Raw genomic sequence first — 17,617 nt, forward strand, 5'->3', positions numbered from 1 at the left:
TAATAGGTGTTGACATACACAAGTGGTTATGGTTTCAAAGAGAGAGATTGGTGTTTGGCTAGCAAGAGTTTGAGAGATAATTTAAATTGGCAATGTTATGATTTAAGGGCCTTAATGAAAAATTTTCCACATAAAATTGTTTTAACGAAAAGCACTTAATGAATTTTTATTAATAATCAGAATAAAAACAAGGAAGCACTAGCACAATCGTAAACATATTGAATTTTGTGATAGTGACAATATCGTAATTAAATTGAAATTTGGCGCGCTAGCAGTATCATAAATAAGTTGATTTTTTATGGCACCGGCAAGTGTTTCTCCATAAAATCGGCAATTGTAATTGAATAAACTGTCGATTTGCCCCTTGAACTATCACCCAACTTTCGATTTGCCCCCTGAACTTTTTAATTGGAAAATTAAGGACTTAAACTAATTTTTTTGGCCGATTTCCCCCCTACCGTTAGTTTTTCATAAATTTCATCCAAATTAACGTTAACTCTTATCATGTGCAAACCACGTAACTCTCATTTGTGGACAAAAGCGTCATTTCACTAGACCTTCAGACAGAAAAGCTATAGAATCACACATATTTGCATAGGTTTATATTTTAGAAATCTAAGGTTTTCAATTATTTTAAAGAATGAAGTGACCGAACTACCCACACATGTTGTGCATATGCTTCCATTTAACAGAAATTTGGATGGAATGAATGAAAAATTAACAGCAGGGGGCAAATCGGCCAAAAAAATTAGTTTAAGTCCTTAATTTTCCAATTAAAAAGTTCAGGGGGCAAATCGAAAGTTGGGTGATAGTTCAGGGGGCAAATCGGCAGTTTACTCATTGTAATTTTTGAACTTTTGAACCCAGGACAAAGGGACATGTTTTTCACACAGCCGCTTGGCTCCAAAGGAACAATGAGTATATTATTATTGTTACATACATTACCACATCCAACTCGATCTTTGGTAATACATTCATATTTTCGAATTGTTTTACTGTGATGCTCGAGTTTATAATCTAATGGTACTTCTCTTTCCAATATCCCAAGTTCAAATTTCCGCCTTTGTTCAAACTAGTAGCAATGCACAAGCTGCATGTGGGGACGGAGCCAGGGAGACCAAATGTAGAGGATAGAGAGCGTGTTGGTAAATGCAGAGCAGCATGAAGGGAGATCAGCATTAAATGACCAACTTCTATATTCTATGAAATCCAAACGCCAAATTGAGAAACAAAGATTCACAGAATTCTTTTACCATTACTGCCTTCCATGGTAATAAATGAAATAAATCTTAAACCATTATATCCCGTGAAAAGCTTTTAGCTCAAGCTCAAGCTCTTCACTCTTCACCACTACTATGGATCCTCGTGATGCAGAGCTCTTATATTTCACGAGTTTCGTATTTCAACTCAGAGATCTCTCTTTTTTTATGAAAGCTCCCCCAAACTCCTTCAAATACCCCCTCAGTTCTTCCACCAAATCATGCACATTCAGCAGCCTACGCTCCATTGTGTTCTTAACCTTCAACAATGGAACTCGTAACACTCAAAACCCGTCTTTTCATTTCCATTCTCTTCATTGTCTTGGTTTCGGTTTGTGCAAACACTCTCCAGACTTACATTGTTCAGCTCAACCCTCAGGGTGTGACCAGCTCTTCTTTTGCTTCTAAGCCGAGTTGGCATCTCTCGTTTCTTGAACAAACAATGTCTTCCGAAGAAGATGCTTCTTCGCGACTTCTTTACTCTTACCATTCTGCCATGGAAGGGTTTGCCGCTCAGCTATCTGAGTCGGAGCTCGAGTCCTTGAAAATGCTGCCCGATGTCATTGCAATTAGGCCTGACCATAGGCTCCAAATTCACACTACTTATTCTTACAAATTCTTGGGACTCGGCCTCAGTGCTTCGAGGGAAGGTGCTTGGTACAAATCTGCCTTTGGTAGAGGCACAATCATTGGGGTGCTCGATACCGGAGTTTGGCCCGAGAGTCCGAGCTTCAATGATCGTGGAATGCCAGCAGTTCCCAAAAAATGGCGAGGGATTTGCCAAGAAGGGCAGAACTTCAATTCTTCAAATTGCAACCGGAAACTCATTGGTGCTAGGTTTTTCACTAAAGGCCATCGCGTAGCTACGTACACACCAGATGGTGGTCGTGAGTATGTGTCACCGCGTGATTCCCACGGGCATGGAACTCACACATCATCAACAGCAGGGGGCGCTACTGTCCCAATGGCAAGTATTTTCGGCACTGCAGCTGGTGTGGCTCGAGGAATGGCTCCCGGAGCACATATAGCGGTGTACAAAGTGTGCTGGCTCAATGGATGTTATAGCTCTGATATCCTTGCAGCGATGGATGTTGCAATTAGAGATGGAGTAGACATTCTCTCCCTCTCTCTAGGTGGCTTCCCCATTCCACTTTACGATGACAGCATTGCAATTGGCAGTTTTCGAGCAGTGGAGCATGGAATTTCAGTTGTGTGCGCAGCAGGCAACAATGGTCCCATCCAAAGCTCAGTTGCCAATGAAGCTCCTTGGATCACTACCATTGGTGCAAGTACACTAGACCGAAGATTTCCAGGAATAGTTCAAATGGGGAACGGAAAATACCTCTATGGAGAATCTTTGTACCCTGGAAACCACCTTAAGAGAGCAGGGAAAGAGCTTGAACTGGTTTACGTGACAAGTGAGAATAGTGGAAGTGAATATTGCTTCAAAGGGTCTCTTCCACGAGCAAAAGTCCGTGGAAAAATTGTGGTTTGTGACCGAGGTATCAATGGAAGAGCGGAGAAAGGTGAAGTGGTGAAGGAAGCTGGGGGTGCTGCAATGATCTTGGCAAACACAGTGATAAACCAAGAGGAAAACTCAGTTGATGTCCATGTCTTGCCTGCAACTCTTATTGGCTTCAAAGAATCAGTTCACTTGAAAGCTTACATAAACTCTACAAGGAGACCGACAGCTAGAATTGCATTCGGAGGTACAGTTATAGGAAAATCCAGAGCACCAGCAGTAGCTCAGTTCTCTGCTAGAGGACCGAGTTATTCTAACCCTTCAATCCTCAAACCGGATGTGATTGCTCCCGGGGTCAACATAATTGCTGCTTGGCCTCAAAACTTAGGCCCCACCGGCCTTCCAGAAGATTCTAGAAGAGTGAATTTTACTGTCATGTCGGGGACTTCAATGGCCTGTCCACATGGCAGTGGCATCGCGGCTCTGATACGCTCAGCTCATCCCAAATGGAGCCCTGCAGCCATTAAATCTGCCGTTATGACAACTGCTGAAGTAGTTGACCATGCAGGAAAACCGATAATGGATGGAGACAAACCAGCTGGTGTTTTTGCAATTGGTGCCGGACATGTCAACCCTGAAAGAGCCATTGATCCAGGGTTGATTTATGACATCAGGCCAGAGGATTATGTCACGCATTTATGCACTCTTGGATACACAAAATCAGAAATTCTTACCATCACTCACAGGAATGTCAGCTGCCGTGAAGTTTTGAAGATGAACAGGGGTTTCAGCCTCAATTACCCCTCCATTTCAGTAATTTTCAAACATGGTACAAGAAGTAAAATGATCAAAAGACGAGTAACAAATGTGGGGAGTCCTAATTCCATTTACAAGGTGGAAGTAATGGCACCTAAGGAAGTAAAAGTGAGAGTTAAACCCCAAAGGTTAATCTTCACACACATCAATCAGAGTTTGAGTTATAAGGTATGGTTTATATCAAGGAAGAGAACAGAAAAAGGGAAGATGAGCTTTGCACAAGGGCAGCTGACATGGGTGAATTCTAACAATAGCTTCAATCGGGTTAAAAGCCCCTTCTCGGTGACTTGGAAGTAAAAGGGCTGATAACAATCATGACACGAGAGTGGTCGTGGTAGTTCTACTCTAGAAATCAAAAAATCCATTGTTATTGACTCATTGGATTCACATTTATAACCATTCGAGGGCGAATACCTTATCCTAGCTTTTCGAGGGAGAAAATTTTAGATGTAAACTGTCTTTTTATCATCTGATAAAGGCAGATGTTTTTTATTGTATTAACTATTGGTCTCTTATGGTGTTGGGAATATTGAATTTACATATATTAATCTCGGTATCTAGTATAAGAATCCCTGTCTTCTATCATCTATCATCAAGTGAGCAGATGTTATAATATTTTGAATTCAAATATGAAATCCAAGGGAGACATAGAAACAAACTTACATGGTTTATCAATGCCTTAACAAGTCGTCTGCATTCTGCAACTACAAGATAAATGGTCGAACACATAAGCTGAATCGTTTAATTTGTCACCTTCATCGTATCATTTCTTCAAATTGCAAGAGAGTAGTTAAAAGAAGGCTTTGAAACATAAGCTTTCTCACCTCTATAACTCAAAATACAGAATACTGACATAATTCTCAATAAGAGCAGAAAAATTGGTTGAATCGGAAGGACGATGCTGTACTTGCATTAAAATACATGTGTGGACTAATAAGATATTCGAGGAAGACAGCAGATAAGGATATACATCGCCTCATTTTTTTATGAAACTCAAGCCATTGTCATTTGAGTAGCGTTCCATGAATCTCATGAATCTGTCCCAATCTCTTGGAGTCCGCATTATATACTTTGCTTCAATCCCTGCAGGCTTTCCGTTGACAAATTTGGCGTTAACATCAACTGACGAAAGGACCCCTTCTTCGTCAATCATGTAAAATCCAGTGATGTCACCAAACTCACCAGAGGAGTCAAACACAGAAGGTTGCTCAAACCTGAAAATAGCCACGCCATTTGTACCGTCTTTTGATTTGGTTAGCCTCACATCTGGTATTGTCTGTTCATCGGTTCCTTGGATGAACTGAATTTTCGGTTTGACCATCATTGTAACAGACCTAGACACTTGAGTACACCGTCTTAATGGCGCCCATTGGGGACGAGACACGCGCAAAGACTGCCCTTTGAATGTGGATTCTGCACTTCTATGAACACCCCAACATAACAAGCCTACACAATCAGAACATAAATCATCATTTGCCAATTGCTAGTACCATGGCTATGCTTACAAGTCACAATCCATCACCTGGTCATATCAATAATTATCATTAAGTACTAATTAGTTAAATTGATTGGTTCAGCAACATATAGATATAGTTACTTATAAAACCCAATTAACAAATTTAGTGTTTTAATTGATAGGCATCATGAGAAAATGATATCCAATCAAATCAACTTGGAAACTGCTAAAACTGACACAAAGTTTGAAACTTTAACAAAACCCAAGGAACAATTTCACCCCATTTGACCCTTCGCCTATAATTTCCCAAGAGCACAACACATAAACGTTAATGTACCGAGTTAAATTATGACCCCCAAGAAAATAAAAACATAAACCAAAGTAAAAAGCCAAAAGAGCTACCTGAATGGAGGCGTGGTTGCCGCAGACACTGTGAGACTGGAGAGGAGAATGCAAGCGACTGCAGGGTTGCCATTACACAAGCAGAAAGAGAGAGTGTGTGTGTGTGTGTGTGTGTGTGTTAAAGAAGAGAAAGGACTCAGGAGTTGTGGTTTGGGGATAGAGTGGTGTGAGCAACAAGGACATAGAGTGGCGTGTAACAAGCATAGCCATTCACTCTGAGTACATTCTTAGCTTTTCAAAGGATTGGTCATTGGTGGATGTATTGTAGAGAGAGAGAGAGAGAGAGAATAGCACTTTCAAGTTTTCAACTTGCTAGATTGAGTAGATTCTGGTATGTTGTGACTTTGCATGAGGGTCCATGAATACGTGGCAAATCACTGCAATTGGACACGTCGCCTGCTATTCTCCTTTGAAGAAACTTTTAGTTGTGATGGAAACACAAGTGTTATACAACATGTTTTAATATGAGCGGTGGAAAATCTTATTTTTTAAGTTATTAATTTTTTAGCATACATATCTCACTGTTTGTATAATGACACGTGGTGTATCATCCCCTATACCGGCCACACCAAAAAATCTCTCTCTGCTTTGGATTCAAGCCCAACAAGGGTTCACTCAAGTAAGGTCAAAAAGCCCAATATTGCTAGTCTTATACAATCCATCTCAATTAATTCGGCCCTAATGACAATTTTTCAATGCAAATTAAAAGCACACAATTAAGTTGTACGTCTGAATAAAAGTGGTTAGATTTTATTAGGTTATATAATTTAACAATTCTGTTAGAACTCTAGAGTATATACCGTTAACCAAACCGAGCATATTACCAATGATTTTTTTCAAATTGTAACGAACTAAATAAGATGATTTTAGTTCAGTTCAGATAATCAAGCTTTTCAATTTGGATTGATGTTTGAGTTTTTATGATACAGTTTCTCATAACTTTGTTTTAGTTTTATGTAGATCGACGTCATAACAAATAAAACAAAAAAAAAAACATCTCAAATCTCAACAAGACAGTGATATGTGTGAGTAAGATAATAAAGTATGTATTAAACTTTTGTTTTGGATCAGATTGGTACAAAATATGAAAGCAAATATAATGTGATTCATGACGGACTTTTATGTGTTTTTCTATAATTTAAAATTGGCCAAACACAAATAACCACGATAAAAATAAAAATAAAAGAAAAAACATAGCAATCATCGTGTTCCTGCCGCACTGTTGAGAATGATTTTCTACATTAATAAGATAATGGACTTTGCATGAGCTTATAAATAAATTGAGCTACTTTATATTGTCAATTAATTTTATGTTAGAACTTAACTTCTTCGTGGTTCAAAGCATGCTATTCTTTCGGTCTTATTTTTAGCTACACCCCCTGAAACTTCATTTTGATCTCACTCTGCCTCATGTAACTCAAAAGTCATCACTTTACTCCCTGAAACTCAAAATTTGTTCCACTTTAAATTGTAAACTCTCTCTTCCCCCCGAAATTTATAGGTGGCCTCTGAAAACATCTGTGGGAGTCAACACCCAATAAGGTTGGCACATGTGCAATAATTTTGATTATAAATCTCTATTATATGTTAACATTCAACAACTAGAGAATATTAAGTTTAAAAGAAATTGAAGAGATGAAAAAAAAATAAAAAATAAAAAATTGATAAGCATGACGCACCCAAATCAAACCCATATAAGAAATTAACAGATCTAAGGTATTGTGGAGCAAATTTTGAGTTTTATAAAGACGACTTTCAAGTTTTAGGGGCAAAATGGAATCAATTTAAGTTCCAGGGGAAAAATGGAGTGAACTTTGAGTTTTATAGAGTAAAGTGATAACTTTTGAGTTACAGAGAGCAAAGTGAGATTAAAATCGAGTTCCAAGAAGCATGGAAATACGCCATTCTTTCGATATGTCATACACATGATTTACTGGGCTCGAATTTACCTTCTTAAGTTGGACTTTCGAAAAGTTGCGCTAGCTCTAACTTAAGGATATTGAATGACTGAGCCCTCGAAAAGTTGCGTTGGTTATAGTCCCTGAATGATAATAACGTGGTTATTTTCCTCTTTTTCCACTAAGAGATCAATGAACTCCCCAAGAAAACACAATATCCAGTAGTAGAACAACGAATTATAGGACACTTAGCCCAATCCGAGTCACAATAACCAACCAAGTTCAAATTATTGTTTGATGGAAAAAAGCAAACCTTGGCCTGGAGTGGCCTTGAGATATCAAACAACTTGGAGAGCGACATCCATGTGAGGTAACCGCGGCTCATGCATAAATTGACTAAGAACATGTCCTGAATATGTGATGTTCGTACGAGTGATAGTAAGGTAAATTACTCGGCCTACTAAATGCCGGCAATTGTGCTGGATCCTTGAGCAACTCATCTTTGTCGAAAAGTTTGGTTTCCTAATTCCTATATTAGGAATTCCACTGACCTTGCACCCAAGAAACCGTGGTCCTTGAGTATCTCATGTGCATATTTCTTTTGCGAAATGTTGATACCTTGTTTTTTTTAGCGTGAGACTTCATTTCCTTAAAAAAACTTCAAATCTCCCAAATCTTTAATGCAAAATGTTGAAATTGTAATGGCGGCCATTGCAAGTAAGTAGGAGAGGTCGGGGAGGATATATGGGTTTGTTGTTAGGTCTCTCTCTTTTTTATTTTATTTTTCTTAAAATTTTTATTTTTTTTCTTTATTTTGTTTTACTTCAAATTATCGAAAAATGAAAAAATTTCAGCAGTGTAAAATTGACACATGGCATTTAAAAAATGGTATGATAGACAGATGTTGTGGAATATTTTATACATACAAGAACTCGTATTGTTGTAGCATACTTTTTAACTTCGTAACTGACGTGTAAATGTTACCTCAGTTAATAATTTTATTTCATTAAATATTTGGTTAAACATATTACGTATCAGATTATATGGTATTAAGATGGGATAGAAATATATGATAACCTAACTCAAATGAATGAATACTATATCAAATAAAATCGTGAGTAACAAATTTCTATAGCTTGAACGCCGTCCCGCAAAAATGAAGATTTAGCTAAAGCATCAACTTAAAGTCCACAAATCAACCATCATATTACTATCGTTAGCTTAATGATTGAAATCCCATCTAATTAGTGTTGAGTTTTATATAATTTTGGGATAAATGCGATATCATATCATCCTATATTATATCATCACCCAAATCATGATTTACATGCCTTGCCACTTGTTAAATAGTTAATAAACGATTCATATATTTTGACAAAAAAAAAAGATGAATCATATATTCTGACAAAAAGAAAAAGAAGATGAATCATATATTTTGACAAACAAAAATAAGATGAATCATATTTATAGCTAGCTTAATCATGATATATTGTGTGTCGTCTACGACTCTTGTTTCCAATCTCCCACGACTTTTGAATACTTTAGTTTCTGCAATAATTGAAAACAAAGGAAACTGAAAACGAAAGGACGTGTGTGTGTGTGTGTGTGTGGGGGTTTTCAACATGTAAATTGTGTAACATCCCACATCGTCTAGGGGAGTGATCCTTAAATGTATATTTTCATCCCTACCTAGCACGAGATCTTTTGGAAGCTCACTGACTTCGGGTTCTGTAGGAACTCCGAAGTTAAGCGAGAAGGAGGTCAGAGCACTCCTAAGATGGTTGACCCACTTGGAAGTTGCTCGTGAATTCCTAAAAACAAAACCATGAGGGAATGGTAAGCCCAAAACGGACAATATCGTGCTACGGTGGTGGAACATGCCCGGAAAGTGGTCCGCCCCGGGCGGGGATGTGACAAATTGAGTCACGTTAATTTATATGTTTGTTGAACAACTTGAACATGTACAGTGATAAAAGAATGTTCAGTTCCGTTCCAAATGGAGTGAACAATTTGGAATTCATATATTTGCAGCGTCAACAAAATGCAGAATACTAGAAGAATATGGGAAGGACCTCCAGAAAGGCCTAAACGTGTTTAACACATTGCCTTTTTTTCCAAAATGATAGGCCAATTTTAAGCCAGGTCCCGACAACATTATATTATTCATGTCATTATGCACCGTATACTCGTGTAGCAAGTTAGCAACTACTTCCTTTTTCGTTTTTTGTTTTGTTTTTTAAGGCTTAAACATTGCTGATGCCCTCATGAATTCAAACTTTAGTTTCATTTCACTCCTAAAACCTAAAATATTAAATGTCACTTAATCCCTCAATCGTCTAACTTCATGTCTCAATTTGGTCCATTTTTTTCCAAAAAAATATGTTAAAAAGTCTTTTGATGTGACACAGGTGGGGTACAAACTATGAAAAAGGATATTGGAAAGGGTCGTGGAAGGAATGATGGAAAAATTAAGGGCGGATTATGTGTTTACTAACAATAGAATGAATGACAAAGTATGTGAGTTTTATTTGTTTTTGATACGCAATACTTAAAAAATAAGGTATGATAACTGAGGGCGGTAGTTTATTCATACTCATTCATTTTTATCCTCACTTCTTCTCATATCAAAGGGATTACTTTATCCCTAAAGAGATCATGTAGCTTGAAAATGAAAATAAGGTTTTCAAAAATTCCTTCAATGTACGGGTTTTAGTTTTCATTTTGAAGACCGTTCAATAGACATTTCTTACATATTCCTTCCACCATTCTATATCAATACAAACTAAAAATTAAAAACCAAAGTTACCAAACAAAGTAAGTTAATGACATTTTCATTTCTCACAACCATGACCATATATAGCCGATTGATTCTTCCAAAGTCAAATACCAACCAAATGATCGAGTCCGTCGGTACTAAGTCATAGAGTTCCCCCAACTGTGGAAATTTAATGAAAAGATCAATTTTGATTTGTTCATCATTGTGATCATGAACCATAACTTAGTAATAGTAATAGGGTCTCTCTCGGTCTCTCTAAATTAGTTGAGTCCATTGCCTTTTTGGACTAGTCAAAGTCAGATGGCAACGAGGAATACCGCGTATAGCTAGCAAAAGCATGTATACTGATTTTGCTTTTGGGAGACGAAATCTCGGCGCAACGAGCAAAAAGGAACCCGAGCGACGGTGCACTGAACCACATTAAAAGCAAAATCCACCAACATTATAACTATAAGGGAGTGTTTTTGCTCACCACCATTTAGTATGGTGTATGCTCATCATCCTATTTATCACCGTTAGATGAGTTTGAATTTCGAGATTCGTGTAGTAGACAGGCACAAATCTCAAAATTCAAACTCATCTAATGATGATAAATAAGGTGGTGAGCATACACCACACTAAATGGTGGTGAGCAAAAATGCACTCATAACTATAATATGCAATTGAGTTGAAAGAAAAATATAAAGTATGCAGTTGGATTTGTTGTTAGATTGTCACCCCAACTTATGATCATGGAGAGCACTACTTCCTATACAAGTTGCAGCCTTGTAGAGTATAAATAGTCATATACAGTAACTTTAGGCTGCTTACGAAAACCTTCACTATGACTGGTTATACAAAATCGGTAAATTATCTAGGGCTATAATTTTTTTTCTCTAGTATATACTGAAGCAGTACCTTTCTTTTAAGTTGTGACGAGATAATTGGTAAAGTTATCGTCTGCATATGAAAAATTAAGGGCAACACTAGTTAAATTAAATCGATGACACATCCGTTACCAGACGAAATAAATGAAATATTACATGTATCATAACTTGTGATCCAACATAAGGGAAGAAAAATAAATCAGTACGACAGTCTGTTCACGTAGTTGGTAAGGCACCCTCGAAAAAGTATAACATTTTATGTATTTTGGTATCATCCAATGTGAGAATTATTCTAGTTAAGCAGTCATGTTAAAGTTTTTCTCAAAACTTAGAAGTGTGACTTTTGTAAGGGATAACGACAAAAAGATGTTAGAAGGGGTGAAAAATGTAACTAGGTGGGTGGGAAAAAGGATCATGACGCAAGGGATGAAGCCAAGAGGGTGCATGTTTGTTGCTAAGTTGACCCGGCGGCTAGGACTCTGCCCCTGCATAGCTTATGTCCCCCGCAATATTGGACTGACGATGGACCCTATAAATATTACCAATATATCCACATAGACAATCAAACTTCAACGATCGGACAACAAGAACTCCAAAAATCCACCAAACCACTTTCTCTTCTTTTCTCCCTCCGTCTCTCTCCTTCATCGTCTCTATTAATATTATTTGTTGCTCAGTCCAAATCGTACGTAGATCGTCTTAGAAATATTGATCCCCTAACTCTCTGTTGCCCTCGCTATTGCCGTTGGAGATTATGGCCGTGGACGAAGGAATAAGCCTAGCACGGCGGTTGTGGGCAAAGTTCAGAAAAGAATACTCCGTTTTCGCTTTGTACAGTCCTTTCTTTGTGCGGTTGGCCTCTTCTACTCTCCACTCTCCGACCACCTTCCGCCATTTCATCTCTCAAGACCTCCATTTTCTCAAAGCCTTCGCTCTCGCGTATGTCGGATATTCGATCAACCTCGATCATCCTCCTCCGTAATCTCTTTACACACATAGAAATATACATGCAGTGAATAATTGGTTTTTTGTTTTCTGTTTGTCAGGTATGAATTGGCGGAGGATTGTGCAGATGATGACGACGACAAAAATGGCATACGCGATTTGAGGAAACGTATAATCCGCAGGCTTCAAACGCACGACACTTTTGTCCAAGTAAATATTCAAAGATTCCTTTCCCTTTTGTTTTTCTTTTGTCCAAGTAAATAATCCAGATAGTTTTCTTAAAATCTGTTTGGATTCCGAGAAAACTGTCCTGATGACGGATATTATGGAAAAAAATTGGGATGGATTATTAATTAAGACTCTGTTTTGTTTCCGTAATTAGTGGACAATTAGTCTATTCAGCCTTAGCTCACCATATCGATTTTGATTTTTCATCAAATAGTTATCACACTGGTTGATTACTTGATTCCAGAAATGGAAAAAAAAAAGAATAATAAAAGGAAGACTTATTTTTAATATTATCCTGCAAATTATGGCTGCATGATCATGATGTTCATCATTATATATTATCAGCTTAATCAATGGGAATAAATCAAGAGGGATAACTAATAGTAATATTGCCTCCTTGCATTAATCAATCAAGAGGGATCACTCGAGTGCATGGGGTGCACACTCCTATCCAACTAGCCTAACCCACGACTGCATCATATGCATGTTAACAATCTCCATAGCATCATTTAATTTTCTGTGTATAATTGTATCTTGGCACCAGCATAACAAAAATTCAAAGGAAATTCACTTTGCTTACTGCAATGACTGACTTCTTTGAATTAACTTCAACTTGTATTCATGTTAGTAGCGGTGTGACAGACACGCGTGCTAATTCAGGTTTCAGTACTTAAAAGTCTGAAATGAACATAATATGCAGGAATGTGGATTTGAGCTCGCGGATGAAGGCGCTTCTAACGGCATTGCAACGAACAAATACACAGATTTCTTGCTTGCAACAGCATCGGGGAAAATTGAGGGAGAAAGATCGGCTCCCGGTAAAATTGCAACCCCTTTTGAAAAGACCAAAGTTGCTGCTTACACACTTGCTGCTCTGGCTCCTTGTATCAGACTCTATGCCTTCATTAGTACTGAGATTCAGGGATTTCTAAGTTCTGATGATTATGAATCTCACATATACAAAACGTGGATAGACACCTATTCGTCTCAAATTCTCGAGGTTCGTCTTATTAAAATCAAATATGTTTCTCATACCCTTTTGTTTTAAGTTTTTAATGACCAAACTTTTATTTCAGGAAACAGCTTTGCAAAATGAAGACATGCTAGACAGACTTAGCATTTGCTTGACTAGTGAGGAGCTTGAAATTATAGAGAATCTCTATCACCAAGCAATGAAACTTCTAGTAGATATTGTTGTTAACCAACCAATTTCTGATCAGCAATCTGTAGTCCCTCTATCTCGGATGTATGAGTTCGACGAATGCCATCTGACGATACTATGTGATTTTGATTTGGCATGCACTGCATTTGACTCTGCTGCCATACTGGCTGAGATTGCACTCATAACAGCACCAAAGGCTGATATTGATGGATCTGATCAAACGCAACTCGCGCGAATGTCTTCCGCAGACTTGAGGAGCACTTGGGATGTCCTATCCACCCAATATACTGAAGAATTTGAACAATCTGTCGAAAGCATTTTGGCCAGTAATAAAGGTTTGGTCTTAACTAATTATTTGGACTGCATTTTGATTTTACTCTCATCGTGAAATTTCAGTGTTCGTATATTATTTTTTGAAAAATAGCATGAAGTTAAACATTGTGTTCCTTAAATTTTGCAGTGGAAGAATTTGATTACGAAAGTCTATGTAATGCGCTTGAACAACTCGCGGCGTTTGAGAGAAAGGCAAACGAAAGGGTGGTTGAGTCCGGAGTACTGAAGGGTTTGAATGTAGAGGATATAAAAAGGGCTGGCCAGAGTCTCATTCAGGATGGTTGCAGAAGCTTCTTTCAAAGGATTGTGAAAAATGAAAATCTGAAAGCTGATGTTCATGTACTTTCATACTGCTGGTGCAATGATCTAATTGCATCAGCTTTTTCGTCAGGTATGTTACTTGGAATACATTATATATTTCAAGTGTGTTAGGAATGTGCACATGTGGGTTAGGCCCCGTTTGCCAGGGCAGTGTGTCCGCCAGCCCTTACACCCAAGTTTAAGTTCCCTTCAACTTAAATTCGAGTAATTTAGAATAGAATATCGTCTTGTCCAAAAAGTGTGTTAGGATTTACTAAATGTCTAAATTTTATTGTACAGGAGATCTGAATGTCTTGAATGTACATTCCAATGAGCTAGTCTATGAAGAATCTGTTACGACCGGCGAAATTGTGAAGAAGATGGAGTCTCCCATGGAAAAACTTCAAGCCTTCAACGACATCCTAATCGACCGAAAGAGTGAAGGCAAGCACTTGACAGTTTACATTGGAGGCTCAGTGGGTGACTTGCTTTGCCTTCTTGAGGCAGATATAGGTATTGTGATTGGATCAAGTTCATCCTTGAGGAGACTAGGTGATCACTTTGGTGTTTCCTTTGTCCCATTGTTTTCTGGCTTGGTGAAGAGGCAGAGAGAACTTGCTGAAGATTGTTCCTCTAATTGGAAACCAATGTCTGGAATTCTTTATACAGTGTCTAGTTGGGCTGAAATACAGGCTTTTATTTTAGGTACATAAGCACCTCTCTTAAAAAAAAATTAGGTGTAACCGGAGATATATCTCATTTTCTGTCTCTCTCATTCTCACATTTCACACATCACGTGGCGAGTGAGATAGAAAGAAGAAAATACATACAGGGTTACATTTAAGACCCTCCCTCTTACTCTTATTCGTAGTTTTAGAACAAACCCAAAGGGAAGTTCATAATATATAGTAGACTATACCTATATATGTAGACAGTATTGGTGGCTAAGTTTTAGTTGAGTGCCACAGCCAGCCCCTTTTTATCTTTAGGGACTTGTCAAAAGTAAAAGAATGACATCTTAATTCTTCTATTTACCTGTGTTCTCCTTTAGCTTTTCTTTAGATTCTTATCCTTCAGGTTCAACTAAGTTGGTGTTGAGAAAGATTTCAGTGGCAACTTACTGGTAGGAGAAAGAAAAGAGAGGATGTAATGTTGATTTGTTTGTCTATAAAATTTGTATATCATATTGATGCATTCTTTTTTAACCCTTGTATTATCGGGTCATTGCTTCGGATAAAACCTTGGAGAAACGTTTTGGAAATATATATGAATTTAGTTTGATATGAATTCAATTTTATAACCTTTTGTTTTGGGTCATAACTTCTGATAAAATCTCAATGAAGTGGTTACCAAATATCACTGGCACTACAGTTTTTTGATATTTTTTCTTCATTTATAATAACAAAATCTCAAATTTAATTTTCATGAATGACGAGTTAACATTGGATACCTAATACGATTAATCTAACAATTTCAAAATTGTCTTGTAAGTTGTAACCTTTTGGTTGTTTTATGGGTGTTGAATCCAATTTAAGTCTACGCCTTGGGTAAGGTATGGGTTGCCTTATGTGAAGGGCTTGTCACTGGTGTAAAATGATCTTTCTATAGGAATTGAAGTTTCTTTTCTGTTGGGCCTTAAATAAATGGAAATCTGGTGTCCGCTGGGGAACATCTCAACCTTATATTTGCATCAACAGTAATCAGTATTAGGAGGCATAATATATAGAGGATGTTAACAACTTTCTTATTTAAACGTTCTCATTTTATTTTTTTAATTATTTTAATTAATTTTTCAATATTATATAACGATCAAAATCATATAATTTCTAAGCATGTCTCTAAATTTCAACTTTACAAAAATTAACCAACTTAAAAATTATTTAACCAGTCGACTAAGTCAAAATTGCAGTCTTTTAAGTCTAAATGAGAAGAGTGTTAACCTGCGTAAGTAGATGCAAACAAAAGAATAAATGTGGGGGCACTATATGCACCCATTTATATTAATTAAACTCATGGGGAAATTTCAACACCTTTAATTAGCCAAACTAGTTGGAAGAGTTCAGCATTGACTCCCAGAGGAGAGAAGTTTCCATCACGACTGAATACCCAAACATAGGGATGCCCACTATTATAATTATAATTGCCTCACCCGACTAATAGCGAATTTTGCAAGTTTTACAAAACCAAATTCAATAATTAGTAGTTACGAAAACGAGTAGAAGTCATGCAACTAAGACCCTAGGCTTCCTAGGAATTAATTTCAGGTATCCACACATTATCTTTTACCTTTTATCCACACATTTTTATTTTCGATCATAGAATCGAAGGAATTAAAAATGATCAAATAACAGAAATTAATAAAGAATGTGTTCAAAGTCAAACTGTGGCTTCCTGTATTGCAGTGAGGAGCCAATCAGCATTCTAATTTATATAGTATACATATGTAGTGTGGATATCCATGTTGATGCTTGGAAATAACAAGACAGTTCCACTTGTGGAAACATCAACTCTGGTGAGCTCACGTAATAGGATTCTGAAACTTATAGCCCGCTTAATACCTCGTTACGAAAGATGCACCTGTAATGAATGTGAAGTTGTTTCCAGCATATTTGGAAACGCATTTTGGCACGAAAACTTAAGTCCAACCGTGCACCAGCGGTTGAACAAGGAAAGCTCAACAAGGCTCCTATGGCAGCATTTCCCCACCTCAGAAAGATATGCAAATCTGGTTAAGTTTTATAGTAGACAGCAATGGTGGCAACTCCTACTTGATCCACCCAGAAAGAATGGCACTCCCAACACTATATATATATATCGCGCGTTCGGTCTCTCCTTGTGATTCCTCAAACATCTTTTCTTGCTCATAAATACATGAAGTTGCACCAGCCAGGGTTTAGACATGAAAGGGTAGTTGTGGTGGGTTTCGGGCATTCAGATTTGTTGATTGGAGAAGAGTATTGCAAGAAGGTCTTTGCTCACATTTTATCTCATATACGATTAGCTGAGGAAAAGAATAATACTGCGGTAAAGAGGCCTTGGATTCTGACGCAGATCATTATCAATATGAAGGATTTGGAGAATTTGGATCTAGGTTTTCTCCTTTTAGTATGATCTTCTGCTGGCCTATGTATCCCCTTTTTTGTTGGTCCGATTATTTCTACTATAACTAACATTGGCTAGTTTATAGTTGTTTCCATCAAATTATAAGTTAAGTAAAAATTACTTTTTTCCTAAACAACCTTTATGTGATGGGTTTGGTAGAAATTCACAAAACCATTTAACTTTCTTTGTTGGTCTAACATCTAAAATTTGAACGCTGAAAAAAAGGAAATAAAAAGAAAGGGTATGGATGCTATTTAATTTTAACGTTAGTAATGTAATGCAATCATGTCGAAATATAATATCCTACATTTGTAGTGTAACTTAACTTACAAGCAAAGGTCAACCATGTTATAGTAATATCAACGTCCTTCAGTCTAATTAAATATAATTAAATATAATGTTAGTGCCACTTAGTACTGAAGTCTAGTGGTATTTCTCTTCACTTGTTAGTGAGAGATCTTAGGTTAATTCGATTCTCGCCAAAGGCGAATTTGAACCACATTATAGCTAGCCCATTATGAGGCTAAGCTCATCCCGTCCTCTTTAGTGTATATAATATCGTTTGTTCAAAAAGAAAATATAATGTTAGTATTTTTATGTAACCTAGGGGTG

The 17,617-nt window shown here is 37.3% G+C and overlaps 3 protein-coding genes across 3 annotated transcripts; 2 read left to right on the forward strand and 1 right to left on the reverse strand.

Moving 5' to 3' along the window:
• Positions 1-818: 818 nt before the first annotated feature.
• Positions 819-4,106, forward strand: LOC103419904 (subtilisin-like protease SBT1.2). Its single transcript, XM_008357994.4, has one exon. It carries the CDS (start codon positions 1,528-1,530, stop codon positions 3,832-3,834), a length of 2,307 nt encoding a protein of 768 aa, XP_008356216.1. The 5' UTR covers positions 819-1,527; the 3' UTR covers positions 3,835-4,106.
• A 164-nt stretch (positions 4,107-4,270) lies between these two features.
• LOC103435763 (photosystem II reaction center PSB28 protein, chloroplastic-like) lies at positions 4,271-5,683 on the reverse strand. Its single transcript, XM_008374174.4, has 2 exons — positions 5,396-5,683; positions 4,271-4,983 (listed from the first exon to the last, which is right to left on the reverse strand). The coding sequence occupies exons 1-2, from the start codon at positions 5,466-5,468 to the stop codon at positions 4,514-4,516; spliced, it is 543 nt and encodes a 180-aa protein (XP_008372396.2). The 5' UTR covers positions 5,469-5,683; the 3' UTR covers positions 4,271-4,513.
• Positions 5,684-11,495: 5,812 nt separating this feature from the next.
• Positions 11,496-15,190, forward strand: LOC103435938 (bifunctional TH2 protein, mitochondrial-like). Its single transcript, XM_029102563.2, has 6 exons — positions 11,496-11,874; positions 11,982-12,090; positions 12,809-13,108; positions 13,185-13,605; positions 13,731-13,994; positions 14,204-15,190. The coding sequence occupies exons 1-6, from the start codon at positions 11,690-11,692 to the stop codon at positions 14,614-14,616; spliced, it is 1,692 nt and encodes a 563-aa protein (XP_028958396.1). The 5' UTR covers positions 11,496-11,689; the 3' UTR covers positions 14,617-15,190.
• Positions 15,191-17,617: the final 2,427 nt, after the last annotated feature.

Source organism: Malus domestica, chromosome 05 (genome assembly GCF_042453785.1).
Source record: "Malus domestica chromosome 05, GDT2T_hap1".
Lineage (NCBI taxonomy): Eukaryota > Viridiplantae > Streptophyta > Magnoliopsida > Rosales > Rosaceae > Malus > Malus domestica.

Excerpts from the sequence above, each read along its gene's own strand:
- LOC103419904 (XM_008357994.4), top strand. The coding sequence starts at position 1,528 with ATGGAACTCGTAACACTCAAAACCCGTCTTTTCATTTCCATTCTCTTC.
- LOC103435763 (XM_008374174.4), bottom strand. The coding sequence starts at position 5,468 with ATGGCAACCCTGCAGTCGCTTGCATTCTCCTCTCCAGTCTCACAGTGT. Across the intron at positions 4,984-5,395 it reads GCAACCACGCCTCCATTCAG|GCTTGTTATGTTGGGGTGTT; the intron begins GTAGCTCTTTTG and ends CTGATTGTGTAG.
- LOC103435938 (XM_029102563.2), top strand. The coding sequence starts at position 11,690 with ATGGCCGTGGACGAAGGAATAAGCCTAGCACGGCGGTTGTGGGCAAAG. Across the intron at positions 13,109-13,184 it reads ATTCGTCTCAAATTCTCGAG|GAAACAGCTTTGCAAAATGA; the intron begins GTTCGTCTTATT and ends CTTTTATTTCAG. Across the intron at positions 13,606-13,730 it reads CATTTTGGCCAGTAATAAAG|TGGAAGAATTTGATTACGAA; the intron begins GTTTGGTCTTAA and ends TAAATTTTGCAG.